At 36.7% G+C, this 18,079-nt stretch overlaps 2 protein-coding genes and 1 long non-coding RNA gene across 5 annotated transcripts in view; all 3 read left to right on the top strand.

Moving 5' to 3' along the window:
* Window positions 1-18,079, top strand: part of LOC134804931 (uncharacterized) — a 181,165-nt gene that overhangs the window by 10,789 nt on the left and 152,297 nt on the right. The window lies entirely within an intron of this gene.
* On the top strand, window positions 577-8,998 carry LOC134804887 (uncharacterized). Its single transcript, XM_063778197.1, has 4 exons — window positions 577-769; window positions 2,550-2,658; window positions 3,978-4,167; window positions 8,138-8,998. Exons 3-4 carry the CDS (start codon window positions 4,162-4,164, stop codon window positions 8,792-8,794), a joined length of 663 nt encoding a protein of 220 aa, XP_063634267.1. The 5' UTR covers window positions 577-769; window positions 2,550-2,658; window positions 3,978-4,161; the 3' UTR covers window positions 8,795-8,998.
* On the top strand, window positions 11,202-13,347 carry LOC134804861 (uncharacterized). Of its 3 annotated transcripts, none has more exons than XM_063778159.1 (2): window positions 11,202-11,356; window positions 11,697-13,347. In XM_063778159.1, the coding sequence occupies exon 2, from the start codon at window positions 11,727-11,729 to the stop codon at window positions 12,339-12,341; it is 615 nt and encodes a 204-aa protein (XP_063634229.1). In that variant the 5' UTR covers window positions 11,202-11,356; window positions 11,697-11,726; the 3' UTR covers window positions 12,342-13,347. The 3 variants fall into 3 exon arrangements, with proteins under 3 accessions (XP_063634229.1, XP_063634228.1, XP_063634230.1); XM_063778158.1 differs by having other exon boundaries at window positions 11,205-11,361; XM_063778160.1 differs by lacking the exon at window positions 11,202-11,356 and adding an exon at window positions 11,394-11,547.

Genomic DNA, 18,079 nt, shown 5'->3' with positions numbered 1-18,079 from the left:
CGAAAACGTCATATACCGGCCCCTTAACACAGATCGACCCAGCCACAAACTAAGCAAAGCTTGTTGTACTATGGCGACGATATACATATTTTTATAGATAAATATATAAGTACAACTATTCGCGATAAACACATAAATAAATCCCCTAACCAGTATTCGAACCCGGGACCTCCAGCTTCGTAGACAGGGTTACTACTGACTAAGCTAGAAGGACGGTTTTGATTGTTTTCCGAAACACAAATATATGAGACGTAACTATATGTGCAAATAATAGACTGTGCAGTTTTTGCTCAACAAAATAAATGTTACTTGGGACATACTGAAAATTCCTGGATCTGGACACTTAGAAAAAATAAGTCGTCGCATATATCAGAATCCAGAAACTTTCAGTATGGCCCGCACAAAATAGAACGTATTGCTAAACACAAAATGCATTTTACAAGAGTAGGTAATTTTTGCTATTTCAAACAGCATATTTTTTTTAATGTTTATTATTTTCAGATTTATTTCGCGGGTTTTAATTTTACTGGGTTGCCGTATATTGACTACACAATCATAGCCAATACATTTATACGTGTACCAATATTATTATTTTTATGTTTCGATTTTATTAACACATTTTTATTACTCTAGTAAAATTATTTGAAATCTAAGGATTTCTAATCATATCTAAAAATGCATTTTCACGTCTTATTGTTGTTCAGTGGATTATTTTATTCCTGTTCCGGTTTCAATATAAGTCAATTATTTCTTGCAAAGAACGTAACAGGTCAGTATTAAGACATTTTTTATAATAATTAACTTTTTATAGTTATATAGGTTCCTACACGGTGTTTTTTTTTAAACTCCGTTAACTTCGGAGTGACTAAGTACATTTAAGGAAACGGAATGTATAGTTAATTTTTAGTTTTTTAGGGTTCCGTACCCCAAAACTCAAAGTCGCTCAACGAGCTATGGAGAGGGCTATGCTCGGAGTTTCTCTACGTGATCGAATCAGAAATGAGGAGATCCGTAGACGAACTAAAGTCACCGACATAGCCCACCGGATTAGCAAGCTGAAGTGGCAATGGGCAGGCCACATTGCACGCAGAGAAGATGGCCGATGGGGTCGAAAAGTGCTCGAGTGGAGACCACGGACTAGCAAGCGCAGCGTAGGACGTCCACCCACAAGATGGACAGACGATCTTGTTAAGGTCGCCGGAAGACGCTGGATGCGGGTCGCTTCCAACCGGCACGTATGGAGGTCCAAGGGGGAGGCCTATGTTCAGCAGTGGACGTCTTATGGCTGAGATGATGATGAGGGTTCCGTACCCAAAGGGTAAAACGGGACCCTATTACTAAGACTCCGCTGTCCGTCCGTCCGTCCGTCTGTCACCAGGCTGTATCTCGTGATCTGTGATAGTTAGACAGCTGAAACTTTCACAGATGATGTATTTCTGTTGCCGCTATAACAGCAAATACTAAAAACAGAATAAAATAAAGATTTAAGTGGGGCTCCCATACAACAAACGTGATTGTTGACCAAAGTTAAGCAACGTCGGGCGGGGTCAGTACTTGGATGGGTGACCGTTTTTATAGATAATGGTACGGCACCCTTCGTATGTGTGCGAGTCCGACTCGCACTTGGCCGGTTTTATTTTTTCATCAAAAGTTATAAAAAGCGTGCGTAACACGGACTTCACTGATGTACTTAAATCCACCAAACAATTAAAACCTAATATGACATTTTGAATATCGAACGCCCGAGCAAAGATAAATTCTCTTAGGCATTAAGTAGGTAGATAATGCACAGCAGCATTTATTTACGTCAGTTGTCAGATTTGTCGTAGTAGGCTTTATAAAGAGGATATAGAGTCAGACCAAGAAAAGTCTGCAGCGGATTTGATAGCCCAAGTGTTTTTTAAACATCAAACTTCTATGAAATTATGTCGTATAAATAAAACTTGCACTGCGTGGGCTATCAAATCCGCTGCAGACTTTTCTTGGCCCGACTCTATTAGCTGAACCCCTTCTCAGTTTTGAGAATTATAGGTAAATATCTCCGTCGCGCTGACGGGCAAGCTCCTAAAACGAGGTTTTGTTGTCGACATTTTCCTCCTCCAAAACTTAACCAATCGTAACGAAATTTTGGGAACGGAATGAGAAAGAAATTATCTGTGTCTGGCCGTTTTGATATTTATTGTTGCCAATTTTGTATGTTTACTTCTAGGCGTCTGTTTACTATATATGTGGCTGTATTTAGCGCTATTTGAAGCAACCTAGTTCTTATAAAAACAAGGATATCAATAAAAGCAAAACATACAGACACAGACACTAGTAATTTGAACTCATATAAAAAAAATTACTCATCTAGGGCCAGAATCGGGAGAGGAAAATACCGAGAACGTTTGTATGGAAAAATTACCACTAGGTAATAGACCTCTTAAGGAATCGATGAATATTCGCCTGTTTACAGCAAAATTAAGTACCGATGGCTCCGCACTCCGCAAAACATATACTAAGGCATGTACCTAATGTAATGTGAAAATACCATAACGTTTTATTTCTAGAGAAAAACTGCGTCAAAAGACTACCACATGTCTTTTTACCGGTCGTCATAAAAGTCTTTCGGTGGCCATCCATTCAACTGAAAAATGAAACCAATCCTCAAGTTATGAAGTAAGTTTATTCAATTTCAATGTTTATTTTGGGTTTTTTTCAGAATAAGAAAACTTAAATACGTACTTAATATAGGCGTTAAACAAAACATTTCCGAATACGATTTTGGTTTACGTGACCTGCGCATGTAACAATTTGGCTATTTCATTCATTCCGGCTCATTTCTATGGGATATGATACCACCAGGGTACCACTAATTTCTATGGGACAGCCAAATTTTATTTCCCGATTTCGGCATTGGCCCCATAATGAAAGTTGTTCAGTATGACCTATAAAGTCACTACGCAGAGTATTATTATTATTATTATTATTTATTACAATATATTTACACAGCATTACAGTTCGCACCAAAGCGCTGGCAAATTTATACATGCAAATAGCAAAAAAAAAAAATTGTGCATAATTATTGAATTATAATTTAGTCATGCAAATAATATAAATTAAAAATGTCAAGTGATTTAAAATATGCAACGAATAATATACAATTTCATGTCAAACAATAAGATTAAACAACAGAAAAGAAAATAAATCAAAAAGTATCATTCATCCATCCTCTCACAGTATTTCAGACATTCACGACACACATTCACCCATCTGCTGGCAAACACATCGCAGTCAGGAGCTGATGACAAGAACGCGTTAATCGTCCTGAGTGCTCGGAGAATCGGAGAGTTTTTACAGGAGTATGACTGGTGGTTAAAATTTTACCCTGGATATCGTAATCTACTTTTACTCCTATAATTACCCTAGAGTTCCGCAAAGCCTCTGTAGGGGCTCCGCGAAAATACTTGTAATATTAGAAAAAAAAACCAGCTCTTCTATAGGTACCTAGAGGTCGCCAGTGACGTAAGAAAATTTTTAATTTGGGGCTCCGTCAAATATTTCGCTTTCCAAAAGGGTTCCGTCACCAAAAAAGTTTGAGAACCGCTGATTTATAGGATTTTAGGATTTTTTACATGACTAAACACGTCTTTAAAAGACCTGTTCAGATAGGTATTTGGTTGCTTTCATGGACGAATAATATAAAATGGTAACTGGTGTGAGACACAGCCCTTTGATTTACAACACCGACCGTTTCTCTAGTCTCCTATTGTTCGGTGATAAAGGCTAATTATGATTGGAAATACCTAAATGTCACGGTATTATTCGAATTCTATAAACTTATGAAGTCCGTGGACGGCAGTTAATTATTCAAATACATAGTTTGTAAATAGAAACGCTAGTGAGTGCTAACGTAACCTATCCGAATATTGCGTTGTATTTACACGCTTATGTTAGTAAGCTACAAACTCCTAATAAATAGAAGATTCGTTTCGTAGTTTTGTTCGACGGGGGCAGCTCGCGGGGGCGAGGGGAGGCGCGGGCGCAGCCCGGCAAGGCCTGCGACAAGCCGCAATCGGCGCCCTGCGCAACGCTGGTGTTATGAAACAATTCTTCAATCGCTTTCAGTAGCAGAAAATAAAGCCAACTTACGACACAGAAATCAAACACTTCTTCAAAAATATGACCGTAAGTATTTTTCTATTTAGTACCTATCCCTATTGTCTAGTCGTAAAGTACAAAATGATGAAAAATACAGATACTGCTCCTAAAAATACGTCTGATACCTCATTGGATTCAGGAGAATGTCTAGAAAAATGTACTTACTCGAAGCGTTTATTAGCATATAAAAATTTGAAAAGTTATAAAAAAATAAACATGAAACAAAATAGTATTTCGTTTTGGCCTATACCTATCTCATAAACTATTAACATTTTAGAAATTACCACAAAAATAATATAATAAAAAGAATAAAGAAGAGCAAATTTCCAATAAATAAATCCAATTCCTTAAATTTAAATTTAACGCTGAAAATAACCCTCCGCGCCTTATTTTCGGGATGCACATGTGGCATGAAAAACCACGAACGTAACTTTAAATTTATTTGAAAGGTATAAAATATTAATTTATAAGATTTGAAAAAAAGATGTATTTTAAACATGTCAAAGAATTTACTATACTGTTAGAAAATTATCTTTAAATTATTTTTTCAACTAGTTAGGCAATTGCTTGATGGTGATTAATAATTATTAATTACCTAACACATTTTTCTTGAAAATTCATCAAATTGTAAGTATAGAAAAAAAAAACAAATTAATTGGCGTAAAACTATTATGGCTCGTGGAGCCCTTCTTATAACTACCTACCTATATACATACTAACAAGATCACGTCATTAAAAGTTTAATAAAATTAATACATTGTTTAAAATAAATTTCAGAATAATAGTGAAAATTATTATCGAACGAGCGAGCGAAGCGAACGAAGTTCTTACATTCGACTTGGGACACGCGGCTGGCTAGGGGCACGTCCCGGCATTTCGATGTTTTTAAGCTGAACTATCAGAGGATAGTTTGATACTCAAGAACTTAAGTTTTGTTCTAATTTAAATGAAATTGGGTAAACGTGTAGTTGAGGGCATTATATTTTAGTCATTAAATTATGAGCAGGCCGATCAAGGGGTTATTGAGCTAGAAGAGCTTAGAAGGCTAAAAAGCTATTGGTGAGGGGTCTTGCTATTCTGGTCATCTTTTTGCAAGAAAGTATGGTCGAGTTTGGTATCAAATGAAAGTGCTCGGCTTGCACTTTTATAATATCGTTTTTAAATTTACCATTTCGAAATAATTAGCAAGATAAAAATAAACATAATATAGGTATTTGACTTTTGACAACCACAGATTCAGTATCAGTTAAGGGCTCCACAGACCTTGTAATATATCCACGCGATTTTTGATCCATTGCCGCCTATAGTGGGACATAAAATAGTAGAAATAAAATAAAATGGAACTCTAAAATTTCCATACTATAGTCGGTCAAACAAGTTTGTCAGTAGAAAAGGCGCGATATTCAAAAATTTTATGGGACGATAACCCTTCGCGCCTACATTTTTTAGCCGCTTTTTTCTACTGACGGAAATAGCTTGACAGACTATAAATCGTTGCCATGTGTAAGCATTTTACGTCAAAAATGTGACAGCTGCGTAGAAAGTGGCACCCTCATTTATTAACCGACTTCCAAATCCAAAAGGAGGAGATTCGATTGTGATTTTTTTAATGTTTGTTACTCCATATCTCCGTCATTACTAGACCGATTTTGAAGATTATTTTTTTGATTATATGTATATGCATACAGATTAGTCCCGTTTTTGTCAAAACTCAGTTCTGATGATGGGATCCATGAGGAATCGAGGGAACTCCTCAAATCTTAAAGGCATACATATAGTGATTTACGTGTTTTATCAACAAATCAAGCATATACATTGACATTTGATGACATTTGATTAAGTGGAACTGCTGATGATGATCAGAACGGAACTCTTCAACGAAGCATAGTTCACGTTTGGCGATTTGTCCTCTTCGTTATGTTTGTTAAGAAAGTTAAGTTTTTAAGCCACATTTTTGTCAAGCTCGAGTTCTGATGTTGGGATCCACGAGGAATCGAGGGAACTCCTCAAATCTTAAAGGCATTCGTATAGAGATTTTTGTATTTTCATCAGAAAATCAAGCATTTTCATTATAAACTGTCGCATCTGATGAAGTGGAACTGCTGATGATGATCAGAACGGAACTCTTCAACGACGCATAGTTCACGTTTGGCGATTTGTCCTCTTCGTTATGTTTGTTAAGCAAGTTAAGTTTTTAAGCAACATTTTTGTCAAGCTCGAGGTCTGATGATGGCATCCATGAGGAATCGAGGGAACTCCTCAAATCTTAAAGGCATGCGTATAGAGATTTGTGTATTTTCGTCAGAAAACCAAGAATTTACATTAAAAACTGTCGCATTAGATGAAGTGGAACTGCTGATGATGATCAGAACAGAACTCTTCAATGACTACATTGATTACCTACCATAAAATGTAGGTATAAAGTATAATGATGCCAAACTTTCTAACCCCTCCCGCTCAAACCCCCGTACACCGCACCGCACGCGCCGTTAAGTGGGTTAGGTTAGGTTTGAACTGCGATCCACACAGAACCGAAAAAAAGTGGGTTAGGTTAGGTTAGAACTGCGAGCCTTACAGAAACGAAATACTACTAGAAAAGTGGTTTTGGTTAGGTTCGAACCGCAATCCTCACAGAACCGAACTGCTATCAGAGAAGTGGGTTCGTGAGGCTAAAACTGCGACCCTTACAGAAACGAAATGCTACCTACTAGAAAAGTGGGTGGTTTTACCTCCTTTTCTACATAGTGGTAGTAGTGCACCATCTATGTACAATAATCTTTCACCGGCCCCCATAGAAGTCGGTTTTTTTTCTTGAAAATTATTTTATACTATTTTATGACGAATTATACGAGTAAGTAGGTGCAACAAAGTCAATCGCTTTATATAATTTTTGGCAAACCGCGAGTTCTCAGTTCGGGGCGAACTACTAGTGTAGTAAATTTTTCACCATATTGAACTTGTCGACTAGACTAATACGACATCGACATTTAGATACGTATGATAGTATGTAGTTAGGTTTCCAGATGGTCGGATCTTTATTTTTGAAGTGATAACTTCTTTAGCGGCGCTGGACACTTTTTGAGGTGGGGAAAAAATGATAAACTCGAGACAGCGTAAGGCGATCACGTGACCGTAAGGTTTAGATGGCCACTCATTTAGATGGCATTTAAATCAATAAAGAAAAACTCACACTACATGAAAAAGGTTCTAATCTTGTACGGGTTGAAATACGATGATCTCACAGTTACATTCTAACTTTATATCACTCAAATATAATTCAATAAAGCTACATCTTGATGAAATCGCTAATAAAAGTGAACTCTAGTACTGGTGAATAAAACTCAAAATATCATGACCAAATATATTTAGATGCGAGGTCTGCAAGGTAACTTTACAATTTCTATTCGAATTTTAAACAATTAACGCTACAAATTTGAATTTTGAATTTTAAACAAGCTCACTGACCAGCAATTTCGGAACTAAAGTTTTTCAATAGAAAGGAGGATGGGTCAATTATACATAGTGCTGCAGACATTTTGGACTAGTCATTGAGTTTTCACTTCTGTCGGCACTCCCGGAGTACAACTCGTTGTTTTCTTTTATAATTTCTCAACGATGACTGGACCCATTTGGGTAATTTCATTTTATTTTTTTTAAATGGTTATAAGTACTGACTTGTCCCAATAGACCATTATCCTCAAGTCAGAATCTAAGCGTGAGATCATGAAGAAATTACGGGACTGTTCCAAATATACATAGGTCCAACTGTAGGTCATGTCAGTTTGATGATTGATGTATAATTGTATAATTTATGCATTCCAAGTGCAAAGGCACGAATTACGAAATTCGTAATTCGTGCCTTAAGAACCAATGCACGAATGAACGAAGGCACGAATTACGAATTTCGTAATTCGTGCCTTTGCACTTGGAATGCATAATCTCATATCGCATTTTTTAACATAACCTAAGCTTATAGCTTACAAAACTTGGATTTCAGATTAAATTCATTTTCATCGGCATGACGCTCGGAGTGGCATTGAACGGCGCTGGCGGCTCGGTGGTCGGGCTAACCTACAGGGATGACTTCGACTTCGAGCAGCGCTACCGTCGCGTGCACGACTGTGACCCTTTCTACTGGCACCCGCTCCACCTGCCCGAGGAGTGCGCGGACATGTACGAGCAACTTATCCGCAATAGGCTTCCTGTACGCTTCCCCAAGCGAACCGATCACATGTCGTCGGGACCATTACATTATCAATATTCGTTTAACCCGGCTTACCAGACGATAATGACAGTAGATGAGCAAACCGTCCCCCGCGAGTTAACGCCTTATGAAGAAATGATAGAATCCGTTCAGAAGGATGTCAATAACTTCCCCAGTGTTCCATCAGTAAGGGACATGCCAAACTTTGGTCCGGTAGCCGTGTATCAACAGCCTGTGTCACAAATCAGCGCGGATATGATAAAAAAGGTTGCAATGACTTATATTCATTCATCCGATGACAAGAATAATAAAAGAAAACGCCACCGTAGCGGAAAGAGTGGAAGTAAGTGGAAGGAACTTGTAAGCAAAGTCCGTCGGCATGAACGAAAAGGCTGGAAGAAAATACACAATGGAGATATTGTTAGCATTTCGAATTCGAAACCTCAGTAATAATTATTAACATATCAGATTAACCTAAATGCCCTCAGATATTATATAGTTGCAATGACTTGCTGACTGAGCATGTGTGTAATATATTTTTGTAATTTATCATAAAGTACTAGGTATCTAAGAAAACGTTACACAAATAATAACACACACACACACACACACACACACACACACACACACACACACACACACACACACACACACTAATAACAATATTATGATGCATAATCCTTTACTATCGTATTTGGATTATGCACTACATCTGTAGAGTCTGTTCGGAAAGAGAAGAGTCGTGCAATATATTGGGCCCCATACATGTCACACACGACTCTTCTTTTTCCGCACTGACTCTACACCTGTGTTAACCTATCTATACCTGTAAGAAAATGTTACATCAATGCTGCAATGATTTCTAAAACAAACTTAGTGTCAGATTAAAGTAACTCTGTACTGTCCACTATATTTATCTTAGAGTGCATCATTTAGTCGTCTGCTTGACCGCCCACAAGCTCCCAGGGTTCTAGGGCTGAGGAAGCAGGAATGTGAGCTTTTTTTTTAATTCTTTGCAGCGTTAATTTATTATTACAGTATGAGTTTAGTTGAGTGCTGAAATAAAGTACACTCAGCGATAAAAGCTTATATGTATAATGAAATTCTTGTAAATAACTTATTTGAATAAAAGGTTTATATTTTATTACCTATTGTAGTTATTGTGTATATATTTTTACATGCCAATGGCCCTATCACAGAGGCCGATTTTTACACATTGATGTCGTTTATCTCATCTTGACATCACTTGTCAGCCACTCGTTTACTTATATACCTAGACCAAGCAGATGCGCTGAGAGTAATAAACATATCAATCACAAAGGACCATGGATAACTTTTTGTATCAAACTTGTTCCAAAAATCAACAAAACTGAGAGTCATTAAATTAAATGAACATTCATTCTAGTGAACCGTCTGATATCACCTTTAGGTCCATGCAATATAAAGGTGAAAAATTGACTATTAGAGGTACATTAGAATAAGGCTATGAAACACTAACTAACCCCCGTATTCATAAAACTATACGGGCCTGATTTAGTTAAATTATGTTTTATCCCTTTCTTACAAGTAGGTAAAGACAAACGATGCATAGTTATTTCAGGCCAGTAACGCGTTTAAGAATAACGCCATCAGACGTTGTGTTTAATTAAAATTGACTTTATAGTGAATTAATAAGAGAAACCTCAGTTATTTTAAGCTGCTTGAGTATTCACTTTTTTCCTCATTCAACTACTATTATAATTATTATAAAAGAGAAAACAAAACTACTTTCTGTCTACGTGAATTGTGTATGTTTAAATAGTTTACAAAAGAGCCCCCTATTGTAGTAATGTCAGTAGGGCGACACTCCTCCTTTCGGGCATTCTCGACTCCGTTCGGCCCAGCATTGCTCCGATCAATTATTAGGGTTGGCACAACTTGACGTCTTGCGTGCACAATCACAGATAAGATAAAGAGTTGAGTTTTGACAACCCTAAATAGCCGACAGGGATAGTGCTATACATTAGAAGTAATTAAAACATAAACCGGCCTTTTTTTGGATTAATGTGTGTGTGAGATTGCTGTGAGATTTTATTGTATGAGATATCTCATTCTAGCTAGAGCAATGTAGCGACCAGTAAATTATGAGCAAATGAGTCATAAATTGTCACATAGTAAATCTATCTACTCCTTACTTGTAATAGAACCTAATAGGGAGCATTGTGGAGTAGATTAAACATATATTTTTATTCCATACAAACGTGGACCACCGTAGTTCTTAGTCCGCACGTATCTCGATTACATCCGCACTTTTGCTGCCAAAAATATCATATGACTTTGAGTGCTTATAAAGTAACAACGGCATCTTCTATATGATGCAATAAAAAGATGTTTTAAGTAGGTATACAAAAAACACTTCATACAATTATTAATAACGAGCTTTCACTCGTCGAAAAATCCTTACAAGAGTAAAGGATGACTCACGTTAGACCAGGCCGTGTCCGGGCCGGAGCTTCCGGCGCTTACTTTTCTATGACATGACAGGCGATCACGTGATGCTTTCCTTATAAAACAATGGGATAATTCCTTTAAAACGTTATGGCCACTCTTAACAAATCAGAAAGAAACAAGGCTATAGAAGTGTTAAGTATTGTTAAGAGTGGCCTATTACTATGGAGCGGCCAATAACTATATGTAAGTGGCGTATGGCACAAACGTATTCTCACCCGACGATATAGCAGTCACCCCCTAATGCTATGTCCCCCTTTATCTGCTTACTTATAAATAATTATAACTAAAAAAAAACATACCAACCAACCAATAATTATAACCACTAGGCAAGGATCCTGTCATAACGCCTAGTTATGTTTTCACTTTTTTTCCTCATTCACCCACGTTATAAAAGAGAAAACAAACCTACTTTTTGCCTACATACATTGTGCATAGTAAAAAATAGTTTAAAAAGAGCCCACTTCTATTGTAGTACTGCAGACGTGCTTTGTGGTGGTTTCGTAATAGCCATGGACCGTGCTGGTAAGGTGAGGAAACTTAAATAGTATCTACATACATACGGTAACAGATATGTGCCTACATGTCAGGGCAAGCTGTCTACATAATTACTACACAATGACGATTATTATAAAATAAAATCCACAAAATAGTTTTAAAAAGGAAAATATTAATGAATAAAACCAACCGCAAGAGTAGAATACCTACTTATTGTAGTAAGCAAGGCGTGATACCTATTTATACTATTACATGTTTGCATAGACACACACGTATATATATATATATATATATATATATATATATATATATATATATATATATATAAGTATATAATATATTATTAAAATTTTCATTTATTTTTTAGATTGCATCTTTGACTGTCTTGAATGTCTTGATGAAAGTAGTATCATGTTCCATACTTGGTTTAACTTACATGGACCCCCTCAATTTGGTTCCATCTAAACCTCACTTGAGGGGCGAAGATCCTTGCAAGCCACTTTACTGGTACCCTAGACAAATTCCTGATTATTGCTACGCTCCAAAACCTGATGTCGCACCAATGCCATTGCCTTTGCCTCCGCTTCCGCCGCCAGTGCCGCTACCGATGCCGTTGCTTCCGCCGCCAATGCCGCTACCCGTGCCAATGCCGATGTATTTACCAATGCCGGGGCCTCTAGCACTGCCTCCACCGATGCCAGGACTAATGCCTCTTCCACCGTACGCTGCACCCGCACCTATCCCCTTGGGGTCTCCGGCATTCCCACCGAATTTACTGCCAGGACCAGCAATACCTGCGATTCAAAGAGGCTTAGTTCCAGGTGTGGAGGGTCTAGTATCTCCCGACGGAGCTATAAACATTCTGCCGTTTTCGGACGCGTATTCAGAGCTACTGGAGAAACACAAACAGAAAATGATAAGGAGAAGGCTGCAAAAACTTCTAGACGAATACGAGTACCATCCGAAGAAGAAACATCATCATCACCGAAAGCGTGTCTGGATGGATTATTAGTAATACCGGTTAGTTGAATTGAGATGTTTCCATTCAAACAAATATATTAATAATTAAACATTTATTACAAGTATTTATTAATATAGGTACTTATACCTAAGTTTACATTAAAACGTGACTTAAACATGATATGTATATTTGTAAACTTACATATCAAGGACTATCAATGGACGTGATTGATAGTCATTAGTCTTAACTATTGGACGGACTTCCTGAGGGCTACAAATTGTACACATTATTAAATAGTCAATATGTATGAATATCCAAATATTTACTTGTTAAATACCTAAGTAGCTAAGAATTACACTATCCTATTTATAAATATAAATAGGTACCATGACCTAAATGTTTATATTATACGAATAATTCGTCGTATTCTATGCGATGATATCAAGATCTAGATTCAGTCACTAAAATTTATTTCTCGAAGTGTAAATGTCACTGTGATTTGATTCCGTGGAACATTTTTCATTTTCCTAAGAAATGTCTGAGGAACGTCATATCAAAGGCTCCGATGGCCATCCATCGAACGAGTAGTTATTCAGGGGAGTACAGTCCGCATCAAAGTAGCAGATCATCAGACTACACGTACCAAAGTACCATTCACTAACAGCTTAACAAATATATGTATGTCTCTATATGAGACATTTTATTTCTAATTATCTTTGCTATTAGATCATAACATATACTTTTTAAACGTGAACTGTAGAGATATATGTAATATACCTACTTGGAAGTAAGTGGTAATTAGTTTTGTGCGTGGTTTCATCCGTTAATATTGATGCTGACTGTCATCTATTGAGAAAATGCATTGAGTAGGTAATAGACTTATAGAAACCACATGATTGAAACTAAGTATTTTTCTAAAGTTACTTACCCCTAGGTTTAAAATTATCAAAACTCAATTAATTTTAGTATTTTTTACATTCAATGCTTAAGTACATATTGCCACAAGAGTAGGTACAATAACGATTATAAAATAACTAAACTACAACCACTTTAAAATTAACAAACAAATAATAATACATCATCCATTGGGCCAACCAAAATAGGGGGCTTATTATTTAGACTCGTCAGAGTCACTATTTTTTTTAAAGTGTCATATCACATCGATATGTAGCTGTCACTCTTACTAGTGTAACTGGTCAGAGGAGTTAGTTTCACAAATATCTCATAAGTTATAGCCGATTACAAGAGTTTTTTAAATGTGGAAAGCGGCATAATCTGTCTTCTTGCAAAACTCGGTCTTCCTCAATTCCAGACCGATGTAAATATAGTATTTATTGAGAGATTGAGATTTTTAGCGTTTTGCTGACCGTGCATACTTACATCAGCATAATATCGTACAGTATATACGTAAAGCTATTCATTGCATGAGCCCCAATTATAGGTATTATACCATCAGAGATTAGCATCTGAACCAATAGCATCAGGCCGAGGCGACTCTATTCTATTTGACGTCGAGCTAGGGAACTATCAATTTGTTATAAAGATTCAAGATTCGGATTACCAAGTTAGCAAGCGAACGCTAATAACATCGACGTCCTATTCAAGAGCAAATTTAATAGGTTTATACGGGACATTAATCTGACCTGAATCAACTATACTCACTTTATAGGAAATGGGTATTCATTTCACTTCAGCATTTTTTGATGTCTCTTAAAAATAACTTAATTCGATAGCCTAGGTACTCACCTAAAAAAACATTGTTTTGCTAACCTACCTACTAATCTAATGGAATGTAATGTATGGACGGTCCTTATTTTAAACTAAAGTTTACTACTGTACAAATTAAAAACCTTTATAAGGCAACTTTTATAATAACTTGTGTGTGTGTTAGGTACGTAATGTAGTCTTAAAGTGGTTTTTAAAGAAAAATAAAGAATATATATATATATATATATATATATATATATATATATATATATATATATAAGAGTATGTGTAGGTTCGTTTACTGCTCGTTTGGGGTAGTTAAGAAACTGACAGCGAGGACTGATTGTATAAATAAGCGAGAACGCTGGAACCTGGTGACGTTAGTGGATAAATCGACCATAATGTTGAGACCAACACTTGCTTAGAAAGAAAGGGACCACACATGTGGTATCTGTTTGTATCGGTTTTAATAAAGAATGATGTGATTGAAAGTTAGTTAACATAACTCGGATGCTATTCATATATTTTCCACTTCAGATAACCATCTCCGTTGTAGAAAATGAGGTGTCAGTGTCATGATGAACATACCTATTCGCGAAACAGAATGATCGCTGCAGCTCGTCAAAGTTGAGTGATTTTAGGTTAGGTGTTCTATAATGTGTTTATATATTTTTTGTAAATAAGTGCTTTTATATTCATATTATAGTGGACCTAGACCAAGATGAAAAATAAATAAAGAGATTATAATAATATATGTAGTACCTATACCTACTCACCTAATCTACTCATAATAATAACCATATTCCGTCGTGCAATAGAGCGTTAGCGATTAGTAAAGGCTTCTGTCTTAATGCGACTTGTGATGTATTGCAATAATACTTCAATATTGTTTGACGGTATAACAATTTGTTATTGTGTTAACAAAGTTAAGTATTAAAGTAAGTGCAAGTTAAACGAACAGCGAACATGCAACGTTTTAAATAATACATTCATAAAGACTTTTGGAATGCATAGTGAACCGCTCCGTTGCCGAAATGACGGTATTACTCAACCTTCAGTTTGGTGGATGGACCGACATTAAAACCGTCGCTCTGCTCGTTAGTCAAACAAATAGCTCGTGGCGCTGCAGCAGATAGCGGTGGACAGCGCTTTCGTCTGTGAACGATTTTTGTGACATGTCACTACCAATTTAGGATATAGGTATGCATTGTTCCGGATTTGAATCCGCCGGATATACGCAATATTGCCTATAACCTCAAATATTGGTACTCCAAATTGACGTTTATTTTGTGCTGGCATAAAACGTATTTTTTAACATTTTGGATTTATCCTGTTAGAGAATGAGGATTTTCTCAGAAAATATTTTGTTCTTTAAAGTCATAAAGTACAAAATGGTTATTTCTATTATAACTAGGTATGATGTTGCTGGCATATGTAAATTTTAATAGGAAAGTGTCATTTTGACTATGAATATTTCGTACCTTTTGATTGAGAACATTATTCTCTTCTCTAGATGGGTAAGGACTCATTGCAGTCCTGTTTTCTAGTTCTCTAAATTATTATTAGATTTTCGTACCAAACACTGCTTGTTGTCTCTGCTCTTTATTTTTATTTATTGTATATTTATACAATGAATATATGGTTAAACCGTCAGTTCAGGTATTATCGAGTGTTTGATGTTTTCTTTAGGTGTCAAAGAACAAGTCTCCACGTCATTGTGTCGTACTGTACGTGCGACATTAGTAACTTTTTGTGCTGTCACTTTTCATAACTATTGTTGTAAAAAATGTAGCAGACACTCTCCACATAATTTTGCAGCCGCAATGCCAAGTTGTCAATCAGTATTAAAAATAATAGGTACTCTGGTGGACCATTAGTTATCTCATTCGCAAATACAAATAGTTCCGTTAATTTAGAGGAAACATCTCTCATAAGAGTTATGTATGTGTTCAACTATTCATTATTAACACTTCTCTCATTATACTAGTAGTTCGCCCCGAACTCAGAACTCGCGGTTCGCTATAAACTATATAGTGTAGATTCATAGACATCTATTACATTTTCGACACGATTGAATAAAAAATGTTAAATTCAAGATGGCTGATGCGCCTATTTCCTCGCGTACCCACCACAATTGTCCAAAGAACGATCCTAGATGGATCTACCCTGCCAATGTATCTAAACTATGGCCACTCATATTTTCTTGCAAAGGGGCTATTCATAAATTACGTCATTTCAAATTAGGGGGGGGGGGGTCTGGACATCGGATGACGGTAGCATGAAGTAGGAGGAAATGGGGTCATTTGAAGCATGATTTTTGGATGATTATAGGGGGGGGGGGTCCAAAATCGTCAAAAATCGATGACGTAATTTATGGACAGCCCCAAAGGAGTTGACCAGAATAGCAAGACCCCTCAGAAATAGCTTTTGGGCCTTGTAGGCTCTTCTAGCTCCATAACCTCTTGATCGAGCCTGCTCATAATTTAATGACTAAAATATAATGCCCTCGACTACATGTTTACCCAATTTCATTTAAATTAGATCAAATTTACTTTAGTTATTGAGTATCAAACTATCTTCTGACAGTTCAACTTAAAAACATCGAAATGCCGGGACGTGCCGCTAGCCAGCCGCGCAAAGTTGAATGTAAGAACTTCGTTCGCTTCGCTCGCTCGTTCGATTAATTAGATAAGTAAATATTGCATACTGAAAAAATAAAATACTTTTGTTCACTAACAAAGTATTAATATATGAAGAAGCACCCAAGTCAAAATTTTATAAAAGTCATGTCAAGTCAATTTTATAAAAGTTAAGGCCAAATTAAAAAAGTTAACGGGGTACACAGTAATGGCTACACTCACGGACTAGACTACTAGAGGAACGCAAAAAAAAAGTTTAATTAATAATTTTGTAATTGCTTTAGGTGCTGTAATCCAGTAACCAAACCTGTTTTTCTCGTTCCTGTAAATTTGTCCATGAGTAAAGAAAATTTATCAAGCCATTTCCGTCGGTAGAAAAAAGCAGCAAATTTAAAAAATGTAGGCGCGTAAGGTTATGAACCCATAGAAAATTAGAATTTCGCGCCTTTTACTGCTGAGAAAGTTGTTTAACCAGCTATATATTTCAACACTCCAACACACACAACGAACATCCCCTAAGCAAAACTACTTCAGCCATGCTGAATATTTAACCCGAGTCGAACTCGATCTAATACGCATAAAATAAAACAAGATAACTGAAATATATAGAGAATTTTACAATCGAGGCCATAATAGGGTCATTATTTGTTTTAAGTATTTTAATTTTTTTGTTAGGATTTGTTTTTGTAGCTTCTCTGGAACGAAAATACTATGCCTATAACTGGAAAATTCTTCAAAATCTATTCATACAGCCAATTCGTCAAAAATGTGTCAAGAACGCTCGACTAATTATCCAATACCTAACAGTAATTTGTGCATAATGGGCAGTGCCGGATTAACCAATAAGCAAAACAAGCACGTGCTTAGGGCACCACGTTCAGGGGGGGGGGGCACCAAAATGCCAGGTTGAAAAAGGTGAACAAATTTTAAAATTAGGGACAGACACATCGTTTTTACCACACGATTTTTTTTTAGCTGTCCAAAAGCTAATTTTCAAAAATAATGGCGCGTAATTCTTTGGGAAACAATCGGTAATTCACAACGCTTACTAACAACCCGTCTCGATTTGACCTTACGCGGAGGCCCTTAAAGTCATGGAAAAAAATCTTGCTTCCGGGCTTGCGGCCAGCCGAGTTTTTCGACATAGGTTACCGATTTTATAGCGAATTTTGCTTTCTTGCACGCCAGATTTGTCGATCAAGCCGAGTTGCTCCTTAGCCGCGATCCTGAGACCTGTCAAAGTGTTATAAGGGGCCCCGTGAAAGCCGAAAACTAAAAGCATCCTATCAAGTAGCGCTTTCGAGTGAAGCCAAAGAGCGAGCAGTAGAAGAGTCGTGATTACATGCATAGATTCGATTTCAAGCCACTCTTTTGCAGTTCGGCGTAAGGTCTTATGCGAGGTCTTCTGCCTTATGGCAAAGTTGATCAACTGCCTTAATTACA

This window comes from Cydia splendana, chromosome Z (assembly GCF_910591565.1).
Source record: "Cydia splendana chromosome Z, ilCydSple1.2, whole genome shotgun sequence".
Lineage (NCBI taxonomy): Eukaryota > Metazoa > Arthropoda > Insecta > Lepidoptera > Tortricidae > Cydia > Cydia splendana.
The sequence above is the reverse complement of the archived record's forward strand: the minus strand, read 5'-3'. Positions and strand labels throughout refer to the sequence as shown.